At 44.7% G+C, this 12,964-nt stretch overlaps 1 protein-coding gene across 3 annotated transcripts in view; it reads right to left on the bottom strand.

The window, feature by feature from the left end:
- Window positions 1-12,964, bottom strand: part of Tmem150c (transmembrane protein 150C) — a 70,561-nt gene that overhangs the window by 13,984 nt on the left and 43,613 nt on the right. For 2 of the 3 annotated variants that reach the window (XM_006250670.5, NM_001108354.3), the window contains exons 2-5: window positions 2,710-2,799; window positions 299-352; window positions 174-206; window positions 3-70 (exon numbers count right to left, since the gene is read on the bottom strand). In XM_006250670.5, the coding sequence (XP_006250732.1) occupies window positions 3-70; window positions 174-206; window positions 299-352; window positions 2,710-2,789 (235 nt within the window). In that variant the 5' untranslated portion in view covers window positions 2,790-2,799. Of the gene's footprint in view, window positions 1-2; window positions 71-173; window positions 207-298; window positions 353-2,709; window positions 2,800-3,055; window positions 3,259-12,964 lie in introns of those variants that run through there. The other variant, XM_063273331.1, reaches the window with a different exon arrangement.

Here is a 12,964-nt window from a genome sequence, read left to right as displayed (position 1 = left end):
ACCCAGGAAGGCGGCCATGTTCATGACTTGGCTGAACACGCAGCTTGCAGGAGGGTCATCACCTGCAAAACTGGAAGAAGGCAAAGCCTTAGGGCCTGGCTGTCCAAGTCCATAACCGGATGGGTCTGACATGCACTGTCCTTAAACTCGGCAGCTCAGGCGGGATCAGTTACCTGATGTACGGGGCGTGCTTCACACCTGATTTCCTAGATGACAAAGCACAGGGGCACAGATTAAGACAAAGAGGCTGGCAAGTCTGGGGGGAACCGGGAATGAATTCTCTAGAGGAAACCTTTACCTTGCAGCTGAATTTAATGGCAAAATTTTGTCATCTTCCACGGCGATGAAGTACCTAGCAAGAGAGAATGACTAGTTTATAAAAACAGAACAGTTCAAAACAAACAGAACCCCAGGAGTTATTTTTTTTCTTTATTTTAATTGGGTTAAATATCTAGTTTATCTGTATCATGCCATACCCGTTATCTTCTATCTAAGAAAACACTCTTTAGCTAGGCATGTTTGTACACATACAACTGCATTTCTGATATTTGGGGACACAGAGGCAGTAAGATAAAGAATTTGAGATCATCTTCAGCTATGTAGGGAGAGCCAGCCTGGGCTACATGAGACTCTCTCTCAAAAAACCAACCAACTAGCCAACCAACTAGCCAACCAACCAACCAACCAAACAGCCAACCAACCAGCCAACCACCCAGCCAGCCAACCAGCCAACCAACCAACCAACCAACCAACCAACCAAACAGCCAACCAGCCAACCAACCAACCAGCCAGCCAACCAACCAACCAACCAACCCACCCACACACCCACCCACCAACCAACCAACCAACCAACCAACCCATCCACCCACCCACCCACCAACCAACCAACCAACCAACCAAACAGCCAAACAGCCAACTAAAAAACAGAAAAAAAAAAAAACTTCAACTACCTTTATTTTTCTTTTGGGACAGAATCTCACTATGGCACTGGTTGACCTAGAATTGTTCTGTATGTAGCTCAGGCTGGCCTAATACTTATGATCCCCCTCTTTATGCCTTCCAAGTGCTGGGAACATAGGTGTGCACCACCACGACCATGTCAATTGCAACTCTTTACCAAATACATCACTAGTGCTTTAAAGCTAAGTGCCAGGGTTAGTGGTTCACTGATCACCAGAACCTGGAGAGACAACTCAAAAGTTAAGAGCACGCACTGTTGTTCTATAGGACCTGAGTTCAGTTCTCAACACCGGCGTCAGGTAGCTCACAGCTCCTGTGACTCCAGCTCCAGGGGCATCTGATGCCTCCAGCCTTCATAGGCATCTACACTTGCATGTTCACACCACACAGAGATACATACATGATTTTAAAAAAACTCCTTATAAAAGTTAATTTTGAAGAGATTCCAAACTAGCAGTGATACTTATAATCTGAAAACTTGGCAGTAGGGACAAACCGTATAGCTTTAATATAATTTCTCAGGAATATATGACCACCATTCTTCCTTCCCTGTTTTTAGTTTGTTTGGTTTGGTTTGGTCTTCCCACTCCTGGTAATCAAGCCTGTGGTGGTTTGAGTGAGAATGAATACCTGGTCCCCACTTGGCGGAACTGTTTGGGAAGGATTACGAGGTGTAGTCTTGTTGAGGGTGGTATTGCTGTGGGGTGGGCTTTAAGGTTCAAAGACTTAACATCATTTCCAGTTAGCTCTCTCTGCTTCCTACTCAGAGATCAAGGTGTGAGCTCTCAGCTTTTCCAGCCATCATGTCTTTGCTCTGCAATCATGGACTCTGACTCTCTGGAACTAGAAGTCCCAAACCAAATGCCTTCTTTTTCATAAGTTGCCTTGGCCATGGGGTTTTATCACAGCAATAGAACAGAAGCTAAGACAGAGCCCATGGCCATGTATGTACTAGGGAAGGAATCTCCCATTTATAGCCCCAGGCCAGTGACACCATTCATTCTTAATGAATTTTCTCAAGATAAATACTGACTGAATCATCAACTCAGGGAACTTTCTCTGTGGTAAGTCAGGTCTTCTGACATAATAACTATTTTATAAATACATCATATCTTATAGCTAGATTGCAAATGGAGTCCACAGCACATTGGTGTCAAATGAGAAAAATCCTGTAAATATTAATTCATATAACCAGTTTTCAAGATTCATCATAGTGGTACATGCCAGCCATCCCAGGACAGGCTCCATAACAGCCTCTAGAGTGAGACTCTGTGTAACCAAAAAAAAAAAACTTCACAAGAAGTTCAGATGGCTGTGCATGGTGGTACATGCCTGTAATTTCAGCACGTAGGAAGACTGTTGCAGGTTCAAGGCCAGCCTAGTCTACACAGCAAGACCTGCCTTGAAGGGAGTGGGGGGAATAGAGGGAGACAGAGAGAGAGGGAGAAGGAAAAGAAGACAAAACCAGTCGTCTTCATTACCTATTTTTGCATAATTTGTTATTCAACTTTGTTATTGATAATAAAGGATGATAAAAACGGAGACTTTAGAAAGTTGGTTAGTATGTACGTATATATGTATAAATATATATTTACTTTTAAAAAACTAATTTACTATATATAATGCTACTTATAAATGCATTTATATATATATACATATACATATATATATATATGACATAACACCGATACTTGGATTTTTCTCTGTATTACACTTGAACCCTTAAGTTGTCAACTTGGGTATACTCACACTATCCACAAGCCAGCAGAAGTAAACAAAGTAAATACGAGAGGTAGAAACATCCACACGCTGCATTTCTTCCCATCCATGCCTGGACCACTGAAATCAAATGAACAGGTATTAATAACACAAGCAAAAAATCCAGCTAACTCTTTCAAGATAGAAAGTCCAACTGGGAAGGAAAAAAAAAAAAAACCATGTATTGTCCGAAACCATGATTCAACTCTGTTACTATTGCTCTGTCTTATGAGAGTCCAGGATTAAAATAGGCGATCGTTGCTTGGTACTAGCTTATAGATTCCAGATCTTACCCGCGACCCAGTGGGAGGTTTTACATCCTCCGTGATTTACTTACAAAGGGCTTTGTAATATGGAATGCAGAAGGGTCGGGCACCAACAGTGTGGTCTGGAGCACTTTTAGGGCTACCATTCATGTTCATGGCTTGATGAAGCTTCCATGTGTTATAGTCTAAAGAGTTAGAGACAGACGGCTACTAAACGGACTAGCAATTCGGGGGAACAACAGACGTTTTGCCAATCTGAACTTTTCCCTGTGGCTGTTAATCTAGTAGATTCTCAGGATGAATAAGTGCTTTCTTTGCAAACAATGCTTCCTCTTAGCTCCAGCAGGCACACTGGCAAAGTCACAGGCATGGGGGTGGGGGGTGGGGAACATCCTCCTTCATTTCCTGCTGTTGGGATAAGGTATCCTGACAGCAGCAACTCAGGGGAGAGAAGGCTGGTTTGAGCTCACAGTTCCCAGTTACGGTTCTTCGTTATGGAGAAGTCACAGCAGCAAGACTCAGAGAGAACTGATCACACCACGTTACAGTCGCGAGCGGAGAGTTGTGAGTTAATGCACGCAGGCTAGTGTTGGGCTTGCTCTCCCTTTCATCCAGTTCAGGGCCCAATTTATGAAACAGCGCTGGCCACATTCAAGGTGGGTCTTCCCTCCTCAACTGACCCAACTAAGGAAATCCTCCAGGCCAGCATAATCCAGACAATTCCCCGCCGACACTCCCACCACAGGTGAGTCCACATGGCGTCAACCTGACAGTGGAGCACTACCTGTCCCAGGGATGCCGCTTTCTTTAAAAAGACCGTGCAGTGTGGGTCTCTCCACAATCGTGGATCACCAGTTGATAAGGTCCACAAGGTCAGTGGGAGCAGAGAACTAGCTGGGGTGGGGCATGTGTTTGGTGGGAGGGTGTGTTTGGAGTCCTGTGAGTCCATACGGTGACCACACTGAGGCCAGCTATCAGGAGGCTGGTCAGCTTTACTAGGGTGATTCAGGCTTACAAGCTTTTGGGGGACAGAGAACCCAAGAAACACCCAAGGTGGGCAAAGGTCACTGGTTGAGGGATTAAGGCATCGAAATGCCACTTTATCATGGGGAAGCACTTCAGAAATCTCAGGTACTAGCCGAACGGGTTTATCAGGATAAAAGAAATTGATCCTGTAATCTAATTGAGGCTATGTGACGTTCCTCAAGTAGAGGCTTATATCCGGACTTAGAATTCCCCAGACAAGGTCAGAGGAGAAGCCCTGCTAATGAAGAGTCTCCCACATTGCACTGAGCCCAGGTCATGGTGGACTTTGACCTTAATTAGCAGAATTTCCCCCACAGCGCAGCTCTTTATCTCAGGAAACCTAGAAGGGGAGGCATCTGTAAGAACCAGAGCCTCCATTCCTTACAAACGATTGGTCACAGGGCCGAAGCAGGGTGTGGGGAAGGAGGGTGAAAACAGAATGGTGGGTAGTTAAGTAAAAGAATTCCACTGGGAGGTGTTGGCACGTGACTTTAATCCCAGCATTCAGGAGCCTGGGGTAGGTGGATCTCTGTGAGTTTGAGGCTAGCTTGGACTACAGAGTGAGTTCTAGGATACCCAGCAATACACAGAGAAATTCTGTCTTGAAAAAAACCCATCTCTTATGGAGACTCAGTATCAAGGGTCTTCAGAGGTGGGGTGGGGCAGGGAGCCAGGCTTTTGTTCTGGAATGCTAACTACTATGGCTTGTGGAAATTGCTACTACTTAACCAAACTAACTCTAAGAACCCTTCCCAGTGAAGTTAGTTGGCCATGTCTGACATTCCTGACTGACTTCTAGAGATGGGTGGAGAAGGTACAGTCGTGGTCCATGTGGCTATTTCTGGCTGGATGATGTTGACACCCTCACCAGGGAGTTCTTGGAGCAGTCTCTGGTACTGAAGGAAGGGTCCTTTGTCAGTGGCCTCCAAGTCTACCTTACGTCAAGGTAGGGAGAAATGTCATGAAGGATGGCACCCTTGATGGCCTCCAAGCCTGCCAACGATTACCTAGCTACCTAACATTTTCCCTTCAAGAGTTAAGACCCCGAAACCATTTAGGGGACAGACACAGAATCAACCTGGGTGATGCTAGATGACACCAGGGGGTATAGAAAGGGCTTGTGATCTCCACTCTTAATTGACTTCCTGGAGTGTGGTCAAGGGGACAAGATAGACCTAGATCATCCCAGGACCGACCATCTGAGTGTGAACAAACTGTAAAGAGCAGATAAAATCAAGGCAGTAGTGGAGAGCACAAGGTTTAGGTTTTAACAGCACCGGTGCTAATAATCACAATAATCATAATAATCATAATAATAACAATCACAATAATCACAATAATCATAATAATCATAACAATCATAATAATCATAATAATCATAATAATCATAATAATCATAATAATCATAATAGTCATAATAATCATAATAATCACAATAATCATAATAATCTAATAATCATAATAATCACAATAATCACAATAATCACAATAATCTAATAATCATAATAATCATAATAGTCATAATAATCATATTAGTCATAATAATCACAATAATCACAATAATCATAATAATCTAATAATCATAATAATCATAATAATCACAATAATCATAATAATCTAATAATCATAATAATCATAATAATCACAATAATCATAATAATCATAATAATCATAATAATCATAATAGTCATAATGATCCAAGTTCACTACGAAGACCTTTTTACCATTAGGATAGGGATGCTGACATGACCTTAGTCCGATTTTTGTAGAGCAAAGGAAACAAAAACAAAATTACCAGGGATATGAAAAGATCAATGCGCCCATTGCTAAGATGAGAGTCCTTCCCTGGATTAAAGCCAGGGAGGCTGTGGTTACTCCCCTGACTTGTCAGTAGCCCATCAGGCACGGGCTGGTCTATTCTTCGTCTTTTATTATTATCAACAATCTTACTTTTGGTGATACTTTGTTGCTGTGTGCTTAAGACCATGCAGGAGGCCAAGATTATTCATTTTCTTCTTTTGTTAAGGTTGGTCGAAGGTCTAGCTCTCAGGAGTTCTTTCTGTTACCAGTGGTTTCCTTACTGTGAGGATTAGTCAGAGCGCCAAGAACTGCTTGGCAACAGTTTCACTTGGAGGCACGGAGGAAGGGGTTCCTCCGAGGCGACTTTCTTCTTGGTAGAATGGACACTGGGTAGACTCTACCTGGTGAGGTCTCCATGGCCTCTCCAAGCAAAAGACTTGGCTCACCAGGTATATAGGTCACTTTGAGAGATGTCTCATGGTCCCCAAGATGTAGGGGGACTGGAAGTCAAGGGGCAAAATGCCTGTTTTAATCTCTTTCCAATTAGGATAGCTTCCAAGTAGACTTATTAAAGAGTGAGAAGTCGGTTACACCACTCTGGTACTTTTACTTAGTGTATAATATTTAAAGCTTAGGCATAGCCCAAACACTTCTAATTAAAGTCTGCTAAGCTACTTTAGCTACCTGGGTCTTATCGTCCACGTGCCTTAGACAACTTGATTGGAGCTCTGGGGAGTTACTTGGGCTTCCCCGTTTTCTTTCCAATTCTGGAAAAACCTCAATCATCTTAATCTTCTAACACAAATCCATCTTTTACTGAAACACTTCAATTCCTTCAGCTTCCTAACGTTTCTCTTCTTCCCTCCTCACTGACTCCCTTTTATGGTTTTTTTTCCTTAATACCTTAAGACACAGTAACATCAACAAGCAAACTTCTCATCATGTTCAAAGAGAACCAAATCCAAACTACGCACAGAGCAGAATCTAATTAAGTTAATATTCCCTGCGTATGCGCTGTCACACTGAGAGACTTTGTAAGCTCCCAGGCAAATGCCATAGAAAACAGGACAATCAAAAAAAAAATCTTTTTGTGTTCTTCAAGGCCCAAAGAAAGATCTGCGTGGCCATGCTTTGGGTTCTGAGTGAGCCAAGCAGCACACGGAGACACCGGAAGCAGAATCAAACGTCTTCCAACGGATGTGTACAACGTTCAGCAGAAATCGACGAAGGACACCCTGTTAGACTGGGACAGTAGACTCATCCGCTGGGGATCCTTAGGCAGAGAACCTTCCCTAGCCTTTCCCTCTCAGGCATTTTATGTGATGTAAATACAGAAACCTTTTAGCTGCTCTCAAAGGCACAGCGCGTTCGCTTTGAGCTGTTTTGTTCTATTTTCAACCTGTTACAGAGTCAAGGAGCATCCCGACCCAGGGCGGGGGAGTTTGAAGGATGCTTTGATAGAAGTCATCTTGAGTCTGAAGTGAGAGGGTCAAATCCCAGCTCTTGTGCCAGTTCCTTGGTGAGCTTAAACAGCACAGACAATTTACCAAGGTAACACAAGAGGCATCTGCTTCTCTCATAGCTGGGGGTAGCTGGTGGCTCCCTTTTCTAAAGGACCAGAGGAGGGAGAGGAAGAAGGCAGCAGTGTGGGCTGAGCAGAAGACTCGCCGTTTAGAGGCCAGACCTCAGCAGGCTTCTCCACCGAGCTCTAGAAGCCAGAGTGGGGAGTCAGACATGGCCAGTCTCACTGTGAAAAGTTCTTAGGTTTTGGTTGAATAGTAGCACTTTCCAGAATGCACAGTAATTAGTATCCCAGACCTAAAGTCTAGATTTCTGCCCATATCCCCCTCTACAGACTCCGGATAAAAGGAATGGTTACTGGTTATCTGATGTTCTGTTATTCACAGCTCACTGTCTGTTACTACTAACAATGGCCAATCTCAGCACATGTATACACAGACACAGACACAGGCACAGGCACAGGCACAGGCACACGCACACACACACACACACAGGCACAGGCGCGCACACACACACACACACACGTGGACATATACACAGATACACACACAAACACATATACAGGCACAGGCACAGGCGTGTGCACGCACGCGCACACACACACATGTGGACATATACACAGATACACACACAAACACATACACAGGCACAGGCACAGATGTGCGCACGCACACACACACACGTGGACATATACACAGATACACACACAAACACATACACAGGTACAGGCACACACACACAAATGTGGACATATACACAGATACACACACATATACACACACACACAAACACATACACAGATACAGGCACACACAACCCCCCACACACACCCACATACCCACACACCCACACACACAAACGTGAACATATACACATATATACACACACAAACACAGACACACACACACAGATACACACACACGCAGACACACAAATGAAGACACACACACAAACACTCATACACAGACACACACAGAGACACACAAACAGATACACACACACACACACACACACACACACACACACACACATGCACACACACAAAGACCAACACAGATACTGGTGACAAAATCCGGATATCAACCCTCAAATGCACATCGAGAAATAGAACAGTCAATGGACTGACAGTGGCGCCTCTCCTAGGACTATGGGAAACAGAAGCTTGGAGGCAGGGAGGTACGTGCCAAGAGTCAATCGACTCTAGGACCGTGGCAACAAGCTAGTTGTCTGCCATCGTTTCCTTGAAAGAGGCAGTGGGGAAGAAATGGTTTGCAGACTCAGGATGTGAACCCACCTCACCAGCCACTGGCTATGTGATCGCTGGTGGCTTATCCCCTCTTCCACCTTTGTTTAGCTACAGAGCAGTATCTCCCTTGTAGCATCGTGCTGAGGACTGACAATAGTGTGGGTGAAGAGCCTCACATACGATCCCTGATCTGGAAGCGCCGTAACTAGAGACTAAGCAGATGGCCCAGTGTGTTAGCACTGGGCTCCCATCTGCAGAGTAGGACTCAGAACAACAATACTCTCTTCTTTTTCTAGAAAGGCACAGATAGCTTTTCTGGTAATAACATTTTTTTTCTCCTTTAAATGCCTTTCCAAAAAAATCTTAATATTTAAGGTCTGCTTTCCTCTGACTCTGTTTTTAGTAATGGGATGCTCTCTACCAGTGAGCTACCAGTTACTTCTGCACATGGGCAAGGGCCTCCCATGTGCACACACACGTGGAGGCCAGAGGCTCACACCAATGTCCTTCTCTGTTGCTTTGCACCTTGTCTTTTGAGATAAGGTTTCTCATTGAACCTGGAACTCAATATTTCAGCTAGAATAGACAGTTCTGGGAACCCACGCATCTCTGGGTCCTCATCCCTGCCTGTGCTGGGATTAGGGGTGCGTGTTACCAAGTCTGGAATGTTGCCTGGGGGTTGGGGATCCAAACTCAGGTCCCTAGGATGCGCGGCAAGCACTTCAATCCTGGAGCCATCTCCTTAGCCCTTCCCTTATTTTGTGGGGTTTTTGTTTGTTTGCTTGCTTTTGATTTTGATTTTTGAGACGATCTCACTATGTGGCCCAGGTTGACTCCAGCATGGTCTTCCTGCCTGAAACTCCCAAGGGCTGTGATCTCAAGTCCCCCTCGCCAGGCAGAGCAGTTTTGTTACTCTTTGCCACGTGTTACTTGTTCCTTTAGACACGGGGAACACGCCCACAGTTTCTAAATTGTTTTATTTTCACTAGTCTAACTCTCCCAGGGCAACTTATGTCTAAATTATTGGAAACATGCTCTCTATACCCCGCCTGAGGTTAGATGAAAATTGCCCTTTTCTTACCATGAAGAGATGCCAGGGGAGCTGTCTATGAACTTTCGCATTATTAGCTGGCGGCAGAACTACCCGGGTGCCTCTTCCAAAGCATTTCACGTAGGCTTTGATTTTTTCTCGTTTAAAATGCTTGCAAATCCACACACAGTTGCAACAAAGAATACAGCAGCGAGACCCTGTGTATTCTTTACGCTGTCTCCCCACCGGCATACCAATAAGTGTCTAACATCTTCAAGTAAGAACCAACCGTAATCCGACTCCTCTCCTCAGCTTCCTTCAGCTCTCGCCAGCTCGCATTGACCCCATCCACTGCTTCCCCATGAGTTTTATGTAAATGTCCCACCTCCCTAGGTTTGTGTGGTCACACACTTACTGGTCGTTTGTATATTTCTCTACGAAAATGTCTACTTAATTTGTTTATACGTCATTGTTTTCAACACCAGCTATCACAGGCAGGCCCCAGAGCATGCTGGGTAGCACAGAACCACATCTACAGCCCTTCAGATTCTCAATTGTCTTATTGTCCCTCACATGTCCTGGATATTAATCTCCCATCACATATCCAAAGTCTCCAATTATGTAAGTCACCATCCCGCTGTGGAGAGCGTCCTTTGGGGCACACGTGTTTTTAATTTTGACGAAGTCTAATTTGCCTACTTTCTCCCGAGCTTTAGTGTCCTAAAACAAAAAAATCATTGCCCACTCCAGTGTTGATTGGCTTCTTCTCTCTTTCCTTCTCATTGTTTTTATAATTTCAAGCCTTCCTGTTTAGGGTTCTGGGTCGTCATGAGTTCAAAGTATATGGCATAACGTGATTTCCTTTTTTTTTTTTTTTGTATATTAAAGGTCCATAACCAACTATTTTAAAAAGTATCTCTCATCACTGAATGGCACTTCACAGAATCTGTGTGTATGTGTGTGTGGTCTGTCTGTCTGTATGTATGCATGTGTGGATATGCACCCTGTGCATGCATGTGCAGGTGTCTGTGTATATGCATGTGCGGATATCTACACCTGTGCATATATGTGCATAGGTCAGGTGTCTGTGTGTATGCAGACATGGATATATTCACACCTGTGCATGCATGTGCAGGTGTCAGGTCAGGTGTCTGTATGTATGCATGTGTGGATACCCACACCTGTGCATGCATGTGCTGGTGTCAGTTGTCTGCGTGTATCCATGTGTGGATATCCACACCTGTGCATGCATGTGCAGGTGTCAGGTGTCTGTGTGTATCCATGTGTGGATATCCACACCTGTGCATGCATGTGCAGGTGTCAGGTGTCTGTGTGTATCCATGTGTGGATACCCACACCTATACATGCATGTGCAGGTGTCAGGTGTCTGGTATATCCATGTGTGGATATACACACCTGTGCACACATGTGCTGGTGTCAGGTCAGGTGTCCAGCTCTTGCACTCTGCCTCTTATCCCTGTGAAACAGTCATCCACAGAACCTGGAGCTGAGCACCCTCCCCTCCCTGACTAGCTGGCCACCAAGCTCCAGCAATCCCCTTGTCTCTTCGTACCTAGTGCTGGGTTACAGAGGCACATGGCCACATGTGGCTCTTACGGGTGCTGGGACCAACCCAGGCCCTCACACTTGTACAGCAAGTGCTCTTATCCATGGAGACATCTTCCAGCTCACGTTCTTTTGACGTAGGGTCAAGCTGGCCTCAAACTCACAAGATGCCGGAGGCTGGCCCTGAACTCTTTCTCTTGCACCTCTCAACACCTGAGGTACAGGTACTTGTCATCATGCCTAGCTTTTTTTGTTTGTTTGTTTGTTTGGTTTTTTAACAAGCGCTTTCACAAAGCAAGAAATTCTGCTTCTAACAAAGTCTAACCTGACCAGTTCTATTTTTATAGGTCCCGCATTTTGTCAAATCTAGGAACTTCTTGCCTTTTCCTTGATCTCATTTTTTTCCCTATGTCCTTTTAATTAGAAGGTTTGTGGTTTTATATTGAAATCAGTGATCTGGCTTTTATCTTTAGAAACTGTGAGTCTCCACTGTCTTAAAGAATTTGGTTAGATCCTAAACACTATAAAATTATTTCGGTAAGACTTGAGGAGCACATAATGAGCTAAGTCAGTTGAAGTCATCGAAAACGATTTGTACACTAAGGGACCTAAGTCAGACATACAGTAGAACTTACCATGCTATGTTCTTCTGGCAGCTAACAGGTATGAGCTGAAGACTAAAGGGGAATGTGTGTGTGTGTGTGTGTGTGTGTGACAGAGTTTGTGCTCATGTGCATGTATCTGTGCACATGTATGTGTGAGTGTGCATGCATGTTTATATGTTTATATATGTGTATGCCTGTGTGTGTGACAGCGTATGTGTCCATGCATATGTATCTGTGTGCATGTGTGTGTGTGAGTGTGCCTGTGTATGTGAGTGTGCATGTGTGTTTATATATGTGCATGCCTGTGTGTGTGTGTGCATGAGTGCCTGCATAGGTGTGTGTGTGTGTTTGTGTTCATGTTACGTGTGTGTGTGTGTGTGTGTGTGTGTTGTGCAGACAGGAAAGTCGTCTTATTTACTCCCTTACCCACTTTTCCCTGTTAGGTCAAGACATCTAGAGACCAGAAGAGTTCAGTGAAAAGTTCAAGATCGACTTGTGGTTTCATCAGCCTGTCAATGTCCCATGGGACAAATCATGACACTTTGCTTTTCTCTGCCTCTCTGGTGTGCCTTGTTACACACTTCTTTTCTTGACATAGAGAGTTCACTGGCCTTCCCTTTGTCCTCTCTCAGCTTAGAAGGATTTCCAGGAGACACACAACCGACGTGCTCTCTCTTCTCGGTGCTAGAGGTTTGCAGGGTTCCAGGAAGGTGAGCAGTGCTGACCGTTTGCTGTTCGGGATCAAGGGCAAGTTCAGAAAGGGAACGTCATGGGAGGGAAGTGAGCAGCCTGGTAAATCGACCCGCAGACACTGTCTCGGAATTGTCTAAGAATGAAGTCCTCGCTGGCCCCAAATACCCCTCTTCAGCTCCACAAGTTCTGAGATTATAAACGCAAGCCACCATGTCCAGTTGCGACTCTGACTTTACAATGCCCCCCGCCCCCCTTTTGAACTGATTAAAGTTTGGGTGGGGTCTTAGGTAAGAAGGTCATGTGGACATAGCATACACATTTCAATAGTGTAACTCTCTTTTGGTCACATGACTGTAACCCCAGTCTAAGAACGGAAGGAAAGACCGAGATGCATCTCTGCCTTCCGTGCTCCCACATTTCCTGAACACGAACTGGTCCACTGCTCCAGTTACATTAGAAAATGTCACCAGGGCTGGAGGGGTGGCTTAGCTGG

This window comes from Rattus norvegicus, chromosome 14 (assembly GCF_036323735.1).
Source record: "Rattus norvegicus strain BN/NHsdMcwi chromosome 14, GRCr8, whole genome shotgun sequence".
Classification (NCBI taxonomy): Eukaryota; Metazoa; Chordata; class Mammalia; order Rodentia; family Muridae; genus Rattus; species Rattus norvegicus.
This window is presented reverse-complemented; position numbering and strand designations above follow the sequence as displayed.